The sequence below is a fragment of the Prionailurus bengalensis genome, chromosome C1 (assembly GCF_016509475.1).
Source record: "Prionailurus bengalensis isolate Pbe53 chromosome C1, Fcat_Pben_1.1_paternal_pri, whole genome shotgun sequence".
Lineage (NCBI taxonomy): Eukaryota > Metazoa > Chordata > Mammalia > Carnivora > Felidae > Prionailurus > Prionailurus bengalensis.
In genome coordinates, this window is record NC_057345.1 from 160178849 (window position 1) to 160198371 (window position 19523).

Consider the following 19523-nt stretch of genomic DNA (forward strand, 5'->3'; position numbering starts at 1 on the left):
AGACAAGCCTGGTGATGAATTTTTTTGTCAAGGCCTAAATCACTGTCTAACACAAGAGATACCTATTTTCAGTTATGCTGATAATAGCTGTAAGTATTTACTTTGTTAAGCTTGGCTTATTTTTTTTTTCATGACATGCCAGAATGTGCCTATAGCTATACTGGTCAAATGAACTCAGAGAAGTAGGATTTAAGTGGAAAAAAGGTTGATGACATTAATTTGTTGAGAGATTCTGAGTCCCATGGAAAGACTCAGGTCTCTTATGACCTCCTCATGACAAGATCACTTCCCATGAGAATAAAGGGGAAGAGGGGAGTGTGATAGGTCATCTATCTGTGTATACTTTCCATAATGGATTTTGTTAAGTTCACATCAGATTGTAAGAAACAAGACAAAGAAATTTAGTAGTTCTGTATGACCTGGAAGAACTGCAGTCTAAACTCTTAATCTGAGCGAGAACTGAGACCTTTGTGTCTCACTATTTTTATAAATCTTAAAGGTGTACTGGATAGTTGAACCAAATTTAATTAACAGTGTACTAAGGCAACTTTTTCCAAAGTGAAGCATAAAATGGGACAGTAACCCAGTGTAGTTATTTTCTTTTGAACTTTATTTCCCTCAGATACTTCCTATTTTATTGGCTTTTGGAGATTAAAACTGAAAGAACCAGAGTAATCTAATTTTTTACCACTAATACTGCATTGATTTCACTTTTGCATCTCATTAGTTTAATGCAAACAAAAATCACATTTCATTTCATTTGGTCTATTGTATACGTTCTTTACAATGTCTCTCTCCCTCCCTCCCTCTCTCTCTCTCTCTCCCTCTCTGTGACACACATACACACATGCACACACGCCAATCATTTGTGCATATAATCTCCCCCAAACCAAGTCAATCATACTAATGACTGCTCTCTACATGAAAAAAGGTTTTAGAATTTGTGAACCTAGGCGAGTGTTTGTACAGCTGCACAGTATTCACCTGTACATTACAGTTTTTGCTCACAGCTGGGAAGGCTGGGTGAGATTAAATGTGGTCTTTTAGTCCATCAGTAACCAAATGACCAAGAAAGGGGTTTGGATGAACACCCCCTTGTGCAGCCTTCCTCTTTAATTGAATGAATCCTATTACGATGAAGTTCTGGTGTAGTGATGGAGAAGTTTTCTCCCTAAAGCCTGATTGCATTTTTATTGGTCTTCTTTAAATTCCAACAAGGCCAATAGGGTCAACAGCATTTATGTCCATTTTGAAGATGAGTGGCTGGAACTCTGTAATCATAGCATCTTAAAGTTGGAAGAGACTTTAAAGAACCTCTTGGCTAATGGTTCTCTCTCTTTTCCTGCTTTCACACTGGTTTCATGCAAGAAAGTCTCATCAGGCTCATCTCTCACTACATACAGGCACTCACATTCTGGGAAGGAGTATGATGACTTCAAGGATAACAGAACATGTGTGATGTGCTGCACCACCACCCTTTGCCGAAAAATCACTATGTTAGATAAAATGTGGCAGCCAGAAAAGGAAGCAATTCACCCAGGTCACATACCAGTAAGTTCCAGAAATTGAACTATGCCCAGGCCTTCCGACCCCAAGTCCGGTGTTGGTTTCACGATAGCTGACCTCCCCTTTGCACACTAACAGCAAGAACTGGGACCAGGTCTCCAACTTAGAGAGCCAGAAAGAGCTGGGGATGAATGCCCCAGGATCCTCTGCCACAAGGAATCAAAGACCCAGTCACAATTAGTTTACTAAAACCAGCACTATCTGGTGTCCCATATCCTCAAGCATTTAAAATGTCGTTCCAATCTTCAAAGACATTCTTTCATTCCATTTTTATCTGCTTTTACCCAGGACATTGTTTCCCAGCTCCGGCGTAGTTCACTAGGTGATTTGCATCTCATTAGGAGCTCCAGAAATGACATCTCCCAGCCTGCTGCCTGGTATTGTAGGTCTGCTAAGCATCAGATCCAGGTCTTAGATTTTTTTTCATGTTGACATTTTTGAAAAAGCTGAATTAATGCTCTTTTCTACTGGGCAGAGTTTGGGTGGCCATTTTGGCCTTAATTCCTACCCCCTTACCCACAAGGCCAAAGTTAGGGAACAGTCATTGTCAGGGACAGTACAGATGAAGTCAGCCATCCCCACATGAAGACATCTGGCTGGGAGGGCATATTGTGAGACCTCAGATAAACAGTTTTAAAATTCCTAAAAGCAGAGAGATGGGACAAGATGCAAACATTGTTAGTAGTATGCAAAGTAAAACAAAAGGAAAGACACCAATAGCAGCCCATTGCTGATGCTAAGCTTGTGCCTTTCAAGCATTTTTTTTTTACTAGTCCCAACCCTCCTGACACCCCAGAGTTCTTGTCCTACATTTATGATTGATTTAAAAGGAGTTTAGTAGGTCAGAATGGCTTTTCAGCTTTGTCATTCATTCATACTGAAACCTACAGAAGAGCACTGCGCGACATCATACCTCTGGAAACCAGAGATAATGTTCTCGTGGTCAGCAAAATTGTCCTCTTGGAGTAAGAGAAATGATTTTCCCAGCGCCCAGGGAAATTAGTGTCCGCTTGGAACTCAAGCCATGTGATGCAGCTTCCAGCACAAAGCAAATACCTGACAAGGCTGGGAGCCCTACTGGAGCTGCGTCCCCTTCCCAGAATTTCTTCTGCCCAACTGAAACTTCTTTGACCCGATGCCAGCTTTTTAAGATGGCAGCTAGCTAATCTGCACAGTCAACCTAAGCTTTCAGGAAAGGGTTAAGTCGTTAGGTTTTCCACCCCTGCTACAAGTTAAAATCATCTGGAAGCGGACAGGTGGTGGGCTGTTTTTAAAAGCAGTGATGCCCGGGGCGCCTGGGTGGCGCAGTCGGTTAAGCGTCCGACTTCAGCCAGGTCACGATCTCGCGGTCCGGGACTTCGAGCCCCGCATCGGGCTCTGGGCTGATGGCTCAGAGCCTGGAGCCTGTTTCCGATTCTGTGTCTCCCTCTCTCTCTGCCCCTCCCCCATTCATGCTCTGTCTCTCTCTGTCCCAAAAGTAAATAAACGTTGAAAAAAAAATAAAAATAAAAGCAGTGATGCCAGAGTCCTACCCCTGACTAACCGAATTAGGACATCCAGGGGTGAGGCCAAGGCATCTGTATTTTTTTGTAAGTTCTTCAGATGCTGCTAATGTGCAGCCAAGGTCAAGGACCACTCTCATATAACAAGAATTATGGTGACCCCTGAGGGACCCCTGCTCTGCCTTGTCTGCCAGGTTTTCCCACTGCATATATCTTCTGTCATCTTCACTAGAACCTTGACTGGGTGATCGTCATCACCAGGTTCAGACCTCCAATAAGTGCTGGAGGTGGGATTCATACTCCAGTTTTTCTAAACCCACTGTTTTTATTTTTCTTTCACGACACTGTTATTTCTCCAAAGTGTGGGACATGGGCCTCTGGTTATCTCCAGGCCAGTTTTAAATAGTGTGTGGACGTGACCTTAAATAACACTGAGTCATGTAAAAGAAAGCTACTCCTTTATCAATTCTCAGTTTAAAGTCTTCATATTTAGGAGAAAATCGTAGCTGTATTAATATGTCTTAAATTCCTCTCTTTATAACAAACCTTTAAAGAAGCCCAGAACATTCTGTGGGAAACAGAATCTAACTCACGTATGATAGTACTGTTCTGTTTTCATTATATTTACTTTATGTTTACTCCTTTTTTTTTTAATTTCTTACTGTTTATTATTTTTGAGAGAGAAAGAGACAGAGTACGAGAGGGGGAGGAGCAGAGAGAGAGAGAGAGAGAGAGAGAGAGAGAGACAGAATCTGAAACAGGCTCCAGGCTCTGAGCTGTCAGCACAGAGCCTAATGTAGGGCTCGAAGTCACTGACCACAAGATCATGACCTGAGCTGAAGTCAGAGGCTTAACCGACTGAGCCACCCAGGCGCCCCACTTTATGGTTTACTTCTATTTATGGCATATGACCCTGGCTTTCTATTTAGTACAGCAGTGAATAAAGTTTCATTCTTAAATATATTTAAGTAAAAAAATTTTTTGATTTAAAAAATACTACATGAAGAATAGTACAGGTGTCTTGAATATGGCAAAAAATGTTTAAGAAGTGGATGATGACAGAAGTTTGAGAAATGCTTTCCTACAGCAGACTAATTTTAAAAAGAGGCATCTCCAGACCTGTTAGCAAGTGGGAACTCTCAGCTATCATGCCATCACAACAGGCAGACAACAACTTGTTCCACCCATTTTAGGTCAGGCAGGACCTATGAACTTTGTTGCTGCTTCCAGCACAAGAGGAATCCTGAAACACTGTTGGTAATAAACATGGGGAGGGGGAAAAGACAGACACTCAACTGCTCAAGTAATCAATGAAATGAAAATCCAAACACAAATGATGTGCCATTTTTCACCTATTGCATTATCAGACTTTTTCTTAAAGATGCTCTCCCATGCTGGTGAGGACCTTTAGAAATGTATAATCTCTTGGGGCACCTGGGTGGCTCAGTCAATTGAGTGTCCGACTTCAGCTCAGATGATGATCTCACTGATAGTGAGTTTGAGTCCCACATCATGCTCTGTGCTGACAGCTCAGAGCCTGGAGCCTGCTTCAGATTCTCTGTCTCCCCCTCTCTCTGCCCCTCCTCTGCTCACACTCTGTCTCCCTCTCTCTCTCAAAAAATAAACTAACATTTAAAAAAATGTTTTAATACATATTCTTTTTGGCCAGTAATTCAACCTCTAGGAATTTATCTCAAGAAAACAATGTGGATTATCAAAGATCACATTCTGAGATGTTCCTCAAAACATTACTTATCAAAAAACACTGGAATCAACTTCCATGCCCAGTATGGGAAATTATATAAGTTTATCATATATCACCCATTAAATAAAATACCATACAACCATTAGAAATGATGCCATTGGGGCACCTGGGTGGCTCAGTCGGTTAAGCGTCCAACTTCGGCTCAGGTCACGATCTCGCGGTCCGTGAGTTCGAGCCCCACGTCGGGCTCTGGGCTGATGGCTCAGAGCCTGGAGCCTGCTTCCGATTCTGTGTCTCCCTCTCTGTCTGCCCCTCCCCCATTCATGCTCTGTCTCTCTCTGTCTCAAAAATAAATTAAAAAAACATTAAAAAATTTTTTTTGAAAAAAAAAAAAGAAATGATGCCATTTAGACCAATCTGGAAGACAAAAAACTTGTTCCAGGATTTCCTACTATTTAGGGGAAGGGAACATGGGGTGGGCAAAAATATGGACTTTTCATTGCTTAATTTATTTGAACATCATGTTTATATATTACTTTAAAAATGTAATTCTAGGGGCACCTGGCTGGCTCAGTTGATAGAGCATGTGACTCTTGATCTCAGGGTTACAAGTTTGAGCCCCATGTTGGGTGTAGAGGTAACTTAAAAAATCAAATCTTAAAAAGATATAACTGTAAATGAAATATACTATTTTTGTTTTATTTTTTATTTTTATTTGAGAGAGAAAGTGTGTGTGCACAAGCAGAAGAGAGGGGCAGAGAGAGAGAATCCCAAGCAGGCTCCATGCTCAGCCTGGAGCTCAACTTGGGACTTGATTCCATTGCCCTGGGATCATGACCTGAGCTGAAATCAAGAGTCAGATGCTCAACTGACTGAGCCACCCAGGTGCCCCAAAGTATACTATTTTTAAGGTAGGTTAATATCATGGAAAATACTTATGACTTTATTGTTAAGTAAGGGGAAAAAGCAGTAGCAAATAAGTGACAGAATTTTTTATTAAGAAAAGTGAATGCATAGTCCTAGAAAAGTATTGAAAGGATATTAAAGGAAAAAAATACTAATCAACTTTGTTTTTAAGAGCCTGACTTCATCTCCCTCCTTTGTAGATTAGTCTCCCCAGAGGTGTCCCAAGATAGGAAAGGCCCTCTTCCTATTGGAAGCCTTGGCAATAATATCCTGATTGACAGAACCAAAGAGGGGGCCACATAGATGGAATAAATCTTGACAAGAGTAGTGAATGGTCACCATTTCATTCATTCATTCATTCGTTCATTCATTTATTCATTCTTTATTTGTTAAATGTATGCCAAGCCCTGAGCTAAAATAGTTTTAGGGGAAGTTATTACTACTTCCCTAACGAGTAAGGAGAAAATTCCACACAGACAATTTATAACTCCACCATCTTCCACAGGCACTAATTTAACTCAGGGATATTTTCTTTGTAGCAATTCTGCAATTTTGAAGAAGATTGTTCATGACATAACATGGCAACTGGGAAAATTTGTAGCTTTCCTTTCATCTTAGAAAGGAAGATCTGAATTACATGCACCCCAGGAGAAAATCTCTCTTTCTGGTTGTGCGTATGTTTTACAAAAACCCACTGAATTCCTTAGTCCCTCCTGAAGTTAGACATGGTGAGGTGAAAACTTATAAGAATGTCTCAGTAAAAGAACAAGCATTGTAGTAAACGCCATGACCTAGGCTTTGGGATTTTGAATCAAAAGACCTGAGTTCTAGCCCTGGCTCTGAAGGGAGACCAGCAGAAGGGCCCAAGCTCCCTGGGTTCACACCCCTTAGATATATAAGGAAGGGGCTGAACCACAGAGATTTATCAGCCCTGTGTCGTGACTTAAATTTGAAAATCTGAGTTCCCAGGGCATAATATCTTCCCTCCTATTCCCTGTCAAGACTCTGAGCATCCCTGAAATAGCCTATGCCTCGGGGTATATCAGGAGCAAGTGGTTTACAACACATTGGGAAGATTCTTCCTTAGACTGCGTTTTTAAGGGAGTGCAGATTATCGCAGGCTTTCTGCCAATGTGGTTCTTATTGTTAAGCAAAGATTTAGTATGGTCTAGTATAGTGGCTCTCAACCCTGGCTGTACATTGGAACTATCCAAGGAGATTTTTTTTTTTTTAATATCCATGCCTAGGTCCTGATCTGGGCACCAGTATTTCTAAAAACTGAACAACTTGTGTAATGTAAAGAAAATGATCATCGGTGAGGACATTCAGAAACCTGAATTCTCAGTTGGACTTTGTCTCTAACGTGCTATGTGATCTCTTAATCTCCTTATGCCTTTGTTATCTCTTTGGGGTTAGTTGTCCTTCCCAAAATGAGATGAAATAAATAAAAAGCTACTTTGTAAAACAAGATTTGATACATAAAAATGAAATGGTAAGTGCAGAGGCACAGAGCCAGAAAAGCCAAGTCATCTCATTGGAAGCTGTTTCATTAAGTGTCACCAGGGTGCCATGCAGCATGGTCGGCTATCATTGAGGAGAAAGAGAATCCAGCTGACAGCTAGGCTACTGTCACCTCCAGTTGCCCTGAGAACTTTGGTCACAGAAATGATGTACCTCCCTTTATGCAGAGTTGACAGAAGTCTGTAAATGAATTGCATAACTCTTAATTCTGTTTTGTGCCTCAGGGAAATATCTAGTAACCCCACATGGGATTTGCCAGCTGTAAATCTAGAACACTGAACACTATTTGCTTCAAGGAGATGTTTTACTTGGCAAATGACCCTAGGAAAGGCTCATCCACAAAATGGCAATCAGATAGATCGGCAGTCTTGCCACTCAGAACATATTCCTGCCTGCTGAGGGCCCACAGGAAGGGTGCATATGGCCATGGTTCTCCTGGTGTGCTCTCTCTCTCTCCTCCCAGGAACCCTGCCCATTACCTGTCCATTCCATGGGGGCCCAGAGTTCATACTGCCCCACTAAGCAGGGAAATATTTGGGCTGTATGCCCCATCCTGCCTTCACTGTTGTTGTCCTTCCCTCACTACAATCCTGCTAGGAAATGGATCAGAATGGCACATCTGTAATGGGTGATAAAAAGTGAAACCCTAAGTGTTAGGGGACAGTGTAGAGAAGAGCGTTTGTAGCCAAAATAGCTGTAACTCAGCAAGTCAATTAGAGCAGAGGAAATAGTTTCCTTCTTCATCTCTGAGACCCTAGGAGGGAACAAAACGCCTTGTTTGCGACTTGAAATTGTGCTTGTGAATTAGGGTTGCCAGGTTTAACAACAACAAAAACTACAGAACACCCAGCTAGATTTGAATTTCAAATGAATAACTGATCACTTTTTAATTTAATACAAGTATGTCCTGAATATCGCACAGGATTTTAGTAGATTAAAAAAAGTATTGGTTGTTTATCTGAAATTCAAATTTAATTGGGTGTTCTGTATTTGATCTGGCAACTCTAGCTTGGATATACCTGCATGTTCGATAAAAAGAACTGGAATATGAAATTTCCAAACCAGTTGTTTGAAGTTATGTAACGAAGCCATCAACTGAATTCAGCTGTTTGTCTCTCACTAAGGACTCAGCCAGTTGTGCAGCCGCAGAGTATGGTGATTTGGGGTTAGAGAGAGAAGTATGCCTGTCCCAGCGCTCCTCACTGAGGTGTCATTTACATTTCTTCCATTTTATGACAGGTATATCTCCTGTTTATTACAAAGGTCTGTGTCAGCTCAGAAGAGAAAGGTGTGTTCAGGGTCTCAAATATGAAATCAAAAGGTGCAAGGGGAAAAGAAGGTGCAGGGATTCTTGAAGGGGAAAGAGACCTATGTTAAATAGTACTCATGACGTGATACACTTTCGAAAAGCTTTATGGGGAGATAGCCTCCAGAGGATTACAAACTGGAGAGTTTGGCTTGGTTTACAAATGCTTGTGTGAAGTAAGAATAGGCCACTTTCAGAATACTAACATTGTCTTCAAATAACTCATATACTAATGTTTACCTTCAAACTTGAATTGCCTATTTTGTCTACATAAACTAATCAAATGAACTAGGTAATTGCCAGATTGTTTTATGTCTCCTGTAAGCAAACTGATTGGCTCAAAAGACAGGGGTTGTGGCTTCGACTCTGCCACTTCCAGATTTATCTTTCTTAGCTATAGTTTCTTTGTCTACTGAATCAAAGAATAATTTTGCCCTAATGTCTTATTGATTTTTTTTTAATTTTTAAAGGAAAAAAAAACTTCTCAATGTACATAAACATTTAGATTTCATCAATGTCCTATATGCTGTTTTATATTTGCTTCTTTTCCTGAATTTTGAATTTTCATCTATCAACAGCATACCTTAAATTTATCCTTGTTGGTGCCTTCGTGGTATGACACCAACATTCATATCTCACAGTTAACTTCTCCCCAACTATTAAATATTTATCATCTTTCTAGCCTTTTTCCAATGCAAAAAAAATCTTACACCATCGTACAAATTGTCTTTTTTTCTTCTTCTGGTTGTCTTCCTTGGGACATGTTTGTTGGCACAAGTTGCTTAGCTTTCACTATTTATCATCAAGTTGCACGTCAGGAGGGGTGGAGCCTATGGATTCATCTGTGTATGTGGGGCCACTCCCACATTGTCTTTTGATCTTTTATTTATCCTAATTAATAGAAAGGCAGTGGTAGTTGTTTTAATTGAAGCTCTTTGGATGGCTAAACATTTTTCAATATCTCATTTCATTGTATATTTCAACGTATATGATTTTTTTCTCCATCTTTTTCTCACCTCAGCCTTTCCACATTATGGATAGTAGACTTTTGTGTGTATATATTTTTTAATTTGTTTTGGGGCGCCTGGGTGGCTCAGTCGGTTGAGCGGCCGACTTCGGCTCAGGTCATGATCTCGCAGTCCGTGAGTTCGAGCCCCGCGTCGGGCTCTGTGCCGACAGCTCAGAGCCTGGAGCCTGTTTCAGATTCTGTGTCTCCCTCTCTCTGACCCTCCCCCATTCATCCTCTGTCTCTCTCTGTCTCAAAAATAAATAAACATTAAAAAAAGATTTTTTAAATAAATAAATAAATAAAAATAAATTTGTTTTTATCTTTCTATTGCACTTCCTTTCATCTTAGTTTTGTTACTGTCTATCATACAGAATATTTTACTCTAATTGGACCCATCTTTGTCATTAATATTTTCTTCCACAGTTAAAATAGTCTATTTCATTTCCCTTTAAGGTTTTTATAGGAATATTTAAAATGTTTAACTATATAACTCATCTGGAATTTATTGTGGCCTGTAAGAATCAAAAAGCATATTGAGAAAAGTAAAAGATTTAAAAAATTTTTAACACTAACTTGAGCCCAGCAGCACTAATTTATGACAAGTCACTTAACCTCTTAAGACTCAATGCTGTCTACTAGACTGAAGGCAGGGACCTTGTCTTATTTTTCTTTGTTTTCCCCACAATATCCAGCAAAGTACCTTACATATAGGATAAACCTTATAAGGTCTATATTTAAGTTATGCCTTTTGTATATTACTATCAAATTGTTCCAACAGCATTTTTTTTTAACATTTTATTTATTTTCGAGAGAGAGAAACAAGAGTGTGAGGGGGGAAGGGTCAGAGAGAGAGAGAGAGACACAGAATCCAAAGCAGGCTCCAGGCTCTGAACTGTCAGCACAGAGCCTGATGCAGGGCTCAAACCTATGAGCTGTGAGATCATGATCTGAGGAGCTGAAGTCGGAAGTTTAACCAACAGAGCCATCTAGGTGCCCCATTCAACAGCATTTATTAAATAATGATTCATTTCCCAAATATTTATTTGGTTTCTTATTATTGATCACATACCAGTGATACTCAAATTTGTTCCAATGGCAAAACTCTTGTAAGTTATGGCACTCTGTAAAACATTGTGAGACATGGAAATATTTAAAATAATTAAAATTAAAATTTAATGCTAAATCAGACACCAGCTTATACTAGATTCTAGTATAGTATAGATACCATCAGACACCAACAGATTTTTTTTAATTTATGGGAGAAATGCTAAAATTGTGAAAATTATGCCCAATAACTTAATTCCTAAGTTCTAAAAATCAGGAAAAAAAATACCCACCCATGTAATAGCAAATTCATGGAGAACAAAATTTGAGAACCACATCTTAAATTAAGTATCCCCAGTTGAGAATATAAATAAAAGTTTCTGATCAAATGTAAACACTATATGAAGTCCAGCTGAACTGGGCTGAACTCCAGCTGAACTCAGAAACTATTTAAGATCAGTCTTTTGAGTTTCCAAGGTTGGAATTCCCATAACGTTAAGAAGTCTAAGGGAGAATAGATGTCAGATCTCTAGTGCATGTTCACACCAGCAACTTTAACTCTATACACTTCTGTTCATTAATCTATAAATCAGAGGAGATGAGACAGGGCACCTTGTGTCCTACCATATTACAGCATATGGACTTCACAAACCAAGCAGGCAGTAGGTATGTTGGAAGTAGCAGAAAGAACCCATATCAATTCTGGATTCCTTATACTCTGAGGATGATGCCAGCCCAAGATACTGGAGTCCTGCCCTCTACCCAGACTTCCTGAAGATGTGTACAGGGATATCTTTAATGGCTACTAGAACCTTCTGCAAGCAACATAGCATGATGGAGCTTACTTTTACTTAGATCTTAGCTTACAAAAAAAGTTTCTTGTTAAGGACAGTATGCTATAGTTTTAAAAAGAATGCTTCCAGAACAGGAGGTAAGAGTCTAGGGTTAGGTCCTCACTCTCCCATTTCATCTGGGATGAGTCATTCAACGTTCGTGGGCCTGTTTTCTTTTCCAAAAAAAATAAAAAATAGGCATTTAGAATAAATAGTTCCTAAATCCTTGTATGGTTCTAACAGTCTTGGCCAATATAGATAGGTTCCAGTTCAAGAACAGTAAAGGTGTGAAACTTCATACTTAGGAAACTGATAATTTGCCATTCATAATGGTTCTTGCTGAGTTATTCTTCACTTAGAAAATTACCCCAGAGTTTCCCTAAATAGTAAGAACCTCTAGTGAAGTGAAACTATGATTCCAGGTACAATTCTACAACCCTGTTTTATGAATATGATACACACTCGGCCCAGGAAAGTGAGAACTCTTCTCTGGACTGTAACATTCATAAACAGTATTGTGTGGCAGCTCTGGTGTGTGTGTGTGTGTGTGTGTGTGTGTGTGTGTGTGTTGGCAAGAAGTTAAAACTGCTAAATCCTGATTCAGATATAGTGCCAAAAGGACAGCAGATTCCACAAAAATCATCTGCTTGGAAGGGAAATAAATCATGACTTCATTGGACACGTGGTTTCTTAAACTCCAGTTCACTCTTGGTCCAGGGTTCTGAAATCGGGGCTAACACGGAGAGGCTGCTCTGTGAAATCATGCAATTATCTTTTCCCCTTCTCCTTTACGCTATCTCCAGAGATTGCATGGATCAATGGTATTGTTCAAAGCATTTCAGTAAATACTAGCTCAAGCCATTTTCCCTCCGAAACGTATCCCACCAAAAGGTTTGCTTCTCATCTACCCAAGAGGGTGTGTGCTCCAGATGTCTTTGAACCCTCACTGCAAGATGTGGTGCAAACTATCCCGGATTGCCTTCATTGTCCTGAGTTATCCCATGAAGATAGGACTCTGTGCTCTACAAAGGCTGGCCACCAACCTCTACTTCACCAGCATGGACAAACCAATTTGCTTTCTGTCACTCTTGACTTCTGATTTAGATAAGAGAGATAAAGGCAAAGTTACAGACAGTGGCCCTTGTTTACACTTAGCAATTCCTATGTGTGTGTATGTGTTTTAGGATGACATTTCTGCCAATATTAGCAGAGCTCTAACATGCCCATTAAAATGAGACACAGTTTCCACTAAGTGCATTTATGTGAAGAGCGATTTTTACCTAATTTTCCCAATGCCTCAGATGGTTTACAGTAAAGTTTTGCTGTCTTGTTGCAGTTTCAGAAAATGGTCTTGTACAGAAGCAGCGAACACCTCGCCGAAGATGTCAGCAACCCAAAATGTTGAGTAGCCCTGAGGACACCATGTACTATAACCAGTTAAATGTGAGTTCAAAGTGGCCATAAAGCTGTTTCACTGGCTTTGTTTCCAGTTAATAATTCTGTTATTAATACCTGTTCCAGCCCCTCCAGCCCCACCCCCACTCTCTTATGCTCTCTTCTTGAACATGTGCTTAGGCTCTTTATCTGTTGCTTTCATGTCAGGATGTCTGCCTTCACGGTGAATAATTGATGTGGTTTATCAAAGACGAGCAAGATGCATGCTTCATCAGGCTCACTTGAGCCCTTTGATCAAAAAAATTATGCTGTGACTTCTGATATTATCAGCATCTGCTTGCATTCAACACAAAATCACTTTGAATTAAAAATTAACGACTTGCTGCTTTGCTTTGACTGTGTGTTCTTGGCCCTCTCCACAGGGAACTCTAGAATATCAAGGGAGCAAAAGGAAGCCAAGAAAACTTGGGTAAATATCTGTCTTCTTAGTTCTAAGCAACTGTAAACAGAAGGGGTCCTTTGTGATATTACAGAAAATGCAAAACTTTCCAGAAGAGCTTCTAAAAATATGCAAATGGGGATATCACCACTATTATTGACACTGGAAACTACTTTTCACAGTAGCAGCTATATAAAACTTGAGTCTATTCTGTCCAAAAAGGCTGAAATTGCCACCTAAAGGCAAATGTTATTTCTCATAATTATCCCAGGAAATTGTAGTTTCCTCCTAATTGCAGTCATAGCAGATTGTATAAAACTCTCTCACAGATGAGAGCATTCCACACAGTGCAAACAGGCCACTTCCCACATCACCCTACCCCTGGGCCTTAAAGATACACAGAGGAAAATTTCCCCCTGTGGCTAGACACAGGACACTAAGGAGTTTGTGGCCCATTTGATTGTTAGTATCTTGACCGAGAATACAGTGACATAGCTAACTGGTACTAATTTGAGAACTGGAGGAAGGCGGGGGGGGGGGGGGGGGGGGGACTTTCTCATCTAGGAACCAAACAGGGACAGACAAGTAAATTCAGACAGAAAAGTTGTAATATGATCACAACCTCCAGACGCCACTAAATTCAGCCCTTTATCAGTCTGTGACCCAGAGGCAAAGGCTTGGTGGATCAGAGTCAGTTCCTGAGTTCTGGGTCACGCTGAGGTACCCTAAGTTGTCCTTCCCTTCCGGGGGTGGGACCCAGCCCTGTTCCCAGTACTCATGCACTGTTAGCTGCTTGGGTGATGACTGCGGCATTTGTTTTCTCTTTTTCCTGAAAACTCTTTTCTTTGTTGCAGCCAAATCAAAGTGCTTGATGGGGAAGATGAGTATTATAAATCTTTGTCACCTGTGGACTCTGTTCCTGAGGAAGACAACCCAGCCTGCCCTTTCTTTTATTCCTCATCCTCAAAAGGAGCATCTTCTGCTCAGCACTGAGCTGTACTTCCTGCCCCTCCCCCCAAGTCTGCGGAGGGTAAGAACAATCATGGTAGTTGACTGATTGTCATTTCATAAGAAAGCACTGCAACGGGTCAGCTTCTTTGGACACATGGTGCATGTCTGAGCCTTACTGAACAATTTTCATATTCCCAACCATTTTCTCATACCTCCATTGCCCTCCCCACATCTGCAGTGCAGCCTGAGTGGGGCAATTTTTCGTAGCTGTGGGACACTGAGCACATCTTCACTATAGCAGTAACCATCATTCATGGGAGTAACGAAGACCTCAACGTCTAGGGGGGTAACAGACAACCTTGCCATTAGCCAATCATGAATACTGACATTTATTTTTCCTGCTGTGTCCATCCACGCAAAATCTGCCCCTGTGAAAATCCAGGATTCTATTTTTACCTCACCTCTCCCTGGCATCCACCTCCTTCCTGAGAGACCCTCCAGGCATCTCTCCAGAGTCAGGGTTCCACTGCTGAGTGCCCCCATCCTAAAGGAGTGCACTCAAGGTCTCCTAGGTCAGGATAATTTTTTGTGTTTAGGGGGCAAGCCTAAGTCTTTCTATAAGGCAGATGGACCTCTCTCTTGCTAATTATTATGCTGATAAAGCTTTTGCTTCTTTACTCCCATCACCTTAGCAGTAAATAGAAAGGAGTTAGAGGGACAGAAAATTTGGACCTGCCATAGTCCACGTCCTGTGGTTTAGTAACTTCCCAGTCTCTGGTTGGCCGCCTCCACGAGGCTGTGAGTGATTACAGAGGAAGGATCTTGTCTTGTCTATCTTTGTGGGCACAGAGCCGAGGGTAGTGCCTGGCACAGAGTGGACATCCAGTAATGCACTTAAATGAATGGAGGGACTTCACTTAGTTATACTAACGTATCTGACAAGAAAATTTCAATTCTGTTGTTACACATGATTAATCACTTTTCTTATACCATAAACTCTGATTTTTTTCACTCCAGTTTGGGCTAGTCCTATTATAATAATGTTATACCATATATTATAATACTCAATATGATTCAATACAGCAAACAGCTTTGGAGCAACTCCTCTATGCAAAACAATGTGTAAGATTGCTGTGTGAGGTAAAAAAAACAAAAAAAAACAAAAAAAAAACCCTACAAGACCTTTTCTCTAGAACAGATGTTCTCAACATTTTTTTTTTACTTTAAAATACTTGGCAGATAGTACAATGGGAGTTCCCAGATTTTTAGAAAAATTAACTGGAGGAAATAGAGAAAAATCGTTTTCAGAGTGATAAAGGGGAGAATTTTAATATCCACATTTTACAGAGATAAAATAATGAAAGGAGGCATTTAAAGATCTCAGAAATTTTAAAAAAAAATTTTTTTTTTCAACGTTTATTTATTTTTGGGACAGAGAGAGACAGAGCATGAACGGGGGAGGGGCAGAGAGAGAGGGAGTCACAGAATCGGAAACAGGCTCCAGGCTCTGAGCCATCAGCCCAGAGCCTGACGCGGGGCTGGAACCCATGGACCGCGAGATCGTGACCTGGCTGAAGTCGGACGCTTAGCCGACTGCGCCACCCAGGCGCCCCCTCAGAAATTTTTTTTACGAGGAAAAAATATAGGAAAAGTTAAATAGTTAAACTTTACTTTAAAAAAAAAAAAAAATGAGCCTTGATTTTTTTTCTCAGATGTTCACCCAAAGAAATGTTTATAAGGTATGCAGACAGAGCAGAAGAAACACAGGTGAACTTTGTTGTTTAAAAAATATCTAGAATATGGGGCTCCTGAGTGGCTGAGTCAGTTAAGCATCTGACTTTGGCTCAGGACATGATCTCGTGGTTTGTGAGTTCAAGCCCCACATCGGGCTCTGTGCTGACAGGTCAGAGCCTGGAGCCTGCCTCAGATTCTGTGTCTCCCTCTCTCTCTCTCTCTGCCCCTCCCCCACTTGCACGCTCGTGCTCTCTCTCAAAAATGAATAAACGTTAGGGGCGCCTGGGTGGCTCAGTCGGTTAAGTGTCGCCTTCAGCTCAGGTCATGATCTCACAGTCCGTGAGTCCAAGCCCCGCGTCGGGCTCTGCGCTGACAGCTCAGAGCCTGGAGCCTGCTTCGGATTCTGTGTCTCCCTCTCTCTCTGACCCTCCCCTGTTCATGCTCTGTCTCTCTGTCTCAAAAATAAATAAACATTAAAAAAAATTTAATAAGAAATTAAAAAAATGAATAAACGTTAAAAAAATTTTAAATATCTAGAATATATAGATTTTAACATTATTCTAATATAAATATTTTTGTTTTGAAGTATAGTATAGGTACACAATATAGTGATTCAACACTTCTATGTATCGTGCAGTGCTTACCACTATAAACATAGTTACCATCTGTCACTATACAACCTTGTTATTGACTAAATTTACTGTACTTAAGTTTTCATCTCTGGTGATTTGTTATTTAAAACTGGAAGTCTGTTATCTCTCAATCCCCTTCAACTATTTCTCCCACCTCCCCACCCCACTCCCCTCTGGCAGCTACCAGTTTTTTTTCCTATATCAATGAGTCTGTTTCTGGGTTTTGCTTGTATGTTTATTTGTTCATTTGTTCATCTGTTTTGTTTCTTAGATTCCCCATGTAAGTGAAATCACACAGTATCTCTTTCTCTGACTTACTTTACATAGCATAATACCCCTCCAGGTCTATCAATGTTGTCACAAATAACAAGATCTCATCCCTTGTTATGGCTGAGTAATAGTCCGTTGCATATATATACTACTTCTTTATCCATCTGTCTATCAACAACCACTTAGGTTGCTTTCATATCTTAGCAATTGTAAATAATGCTGCAATAAACATAGGGGTGCCTAGATCTTTTGAATTAGTGTTTTCATTTTCTTTGGGTAAATACCCAGTAGTGGAATTACTGGATCATACGGTATTTTCTATTTTTAATTTTAAGGAACCTCCATACTTTTTCCCACAGCGTTTGCACCAGTTTATATTCCCAGCAACAGCACACGAGGATCCCCTTTGCTCCTCATCCTTGCCAACACTTGCTGTTTCTTTTTTTTTTTTTTTTAATATTTATTTATTTTGAGAGAGAGAATGAGCTTGCGCCTGTGAACAGGGGAGGGGCAGAGAGAGAGAATCCCAAGCAGGATCCATGCTGTCAGCACAGCCTGACTCTGGGCTCGATCTCCCTAAACATGAGATCATGACCTGAGCCGAAATGAAAAGTTGGACACTCAACCAACTGAGCCACCCAGGCACCAACACTTGCTATTTCTTGTCACATCATTCTGACTGGTATGAGGTCATATATCCTGTTTTGGAAATTTTACTTTTATCATTGACTTATCTACTTTTGATTTGATACTTTAGCTATTTTTGAAACTGTTGAGTAGAAATATTTCTAACTTCCTATTTCTCTGTGTACAATGTAATTGTATACCTGCCTTGTTTCTAATTAAGTATTTCTAAAAATAAGTTTAAAGGAAACATAAATAATTATAAAATTATGATTTTGAAGCTCTACAATAATTAGTCATTGCCAAGCTATAATTCCTAACATTACTTTAGAAATAGGGTTCACAGGGCTCCTGGGTGACTCAGTCAGTTAAGCATCCAGCTCTTGATTCTCTTGGGATTCTCTCTCTCCCTCTCTCTCTCTGCCCCTCCCCTGCTCTCTCTCTCTCAAAATAAATAAACAAAACAAACAAACAAACAAGAAAACCAACTACACCATCTACAGATTATTGATGTTATTCTTGGACTAGTCATAATGCCACAAACTCAAGAAGCACTTCTTAAATCAAGTATATGAGAAGGATTCAACCTGGAATCTCATAAAAGTCTTATGAGATTTTTCAAGGCAATATGCACATGACAAAACAAAACAAAAATCACATAGTCCAGAGGGTTGATAATGGAAAACATTATCTCCCTGTCCCTACCTTAGTCCCTCCCCGCAGAATCAACCATTTTTTACTATTTCTAATTCTTCTAATGGTTTCCATCGTATCTATGGATAATTTACTTCTATCTTCTTTGGTTTATCATTATTGATAACATTTACTCTCTCCTTCTATGAAAGATATGCATTTATTTCAGTTTTATCTCCCTTCTCTCTTACTTCTGCCAGTGATTATAATTGTATATTTAAATTTTTGTTGATTACCTTTTAAACTTTATACAATTAAACATCTATTTTTATGTGTCATTGACTTTTGATAGTATCTCTGCGAGGATACCTGACGTGAAGAAAACCAACAGGCTGAAGGATATTGTCAAGACAAACAAAATAGCTGACCCTGGACAAAATAGAAATCATTCTGGGAATAGAACAGTTTCACTTAACTGCACCTTTGGTGTTCATGCTCTGAGCTGCTGTTTTTACATTTTGGTTCATCTGAACATATGCCTCCGTCCACTTCCTTTAACTTTCTTTATGTTTAAATGTCATACAAATACAGAAAAGGGCACAAATCAGAAGACTCAATTCAGTCAGTTATCAGAAAGTGAGCATCTGTATAAACATCTGTGCATGCAGTGGACCATTGTCAGCACACTAGAAGTGTCCCTCTTGTCCCTTCCTAATCACCACCTTCCCAAAGACAAGCACTCTCATGACTCTGCTGGTAAATACCTCCTTGCTTTTCTTTATAATTTTACCACTCATGTGCATTCCTAAACACTACAGTTAAATTTTGCCTCTTATAGTTAGGTTTTGGGAACTTACATAGGTGGAATCATGTAGTAGGTAATCTTTTGGGTCTTGTTTCTTTTATTTAGTGTTATATTTGTGAGACTTATCTATGTTGTGTAATAGAAATGTAGTTCATTCCTTTTCATGACTATGTAGCATTCCAGTTTGTGAATATGGCATAACTGACTTAGCCATTCTGCTTTTGATAGACAAATATGAATTCTTTCCAATTTAGGGCTATTTTGGACATTGCCACTGTGAACATTGTTCCAGGTCTCTTAGTGTATATTTGCATGCATTTCTGTGGGCTATGCACCTAGGTTTATGATTGCAGAGTTCTAAAGTACACATAACTGCACTTCAGTAGGTAATACCAAACTGTTTTCCTAAGTGATTTTACCAATTTACAGTCATACCTGTGACATAAGAGAACTTCCAGTTCTTGCTATTATCAGCCTTCTTTATATAGGCACTCTAATGGGTATCTATTAGAATCTCACTTTGATTTATACCTTACATATCTCTAATTGATAATGATAACTGAGCACATTTTTATGTGTTTAGTGCCCATTTTAAATACCTTCTCTTGTGATACACCCATTTTTAATTGGGTTAACTATATTTTTTCT

General features: G+C 39.9%; 1 protein-coding gene across 1 annotated transcript in view; it reads left to right on the forward strand.

Moving 5' to 3' along the window:
- The window catches only part of MYO3B (myosin IIIB), a 410735-nt gene extending 395180 nt beyond the window's left edge, over positions 1–15555 (forward strand). The window contains exons 33-35 of the mRNA XM_043573368.1: positions 12729–12835; positions 13210–13256; positions 14081–15555. Of these exons, the coding sequence (XP_043429303.1) occupies positions 12729–12835; positions 13210–13256; positions 14081–14219 (293 nt within the window). The 3' untranslated portion in view covers positions 14220–15555. The remainder of the gene's footprint in view (positions 1–12728; positions 12836–13209; positions 13257–14080) is intronic.
- Positions 15556–19523: the final 3968 nt, after the last annotated feature.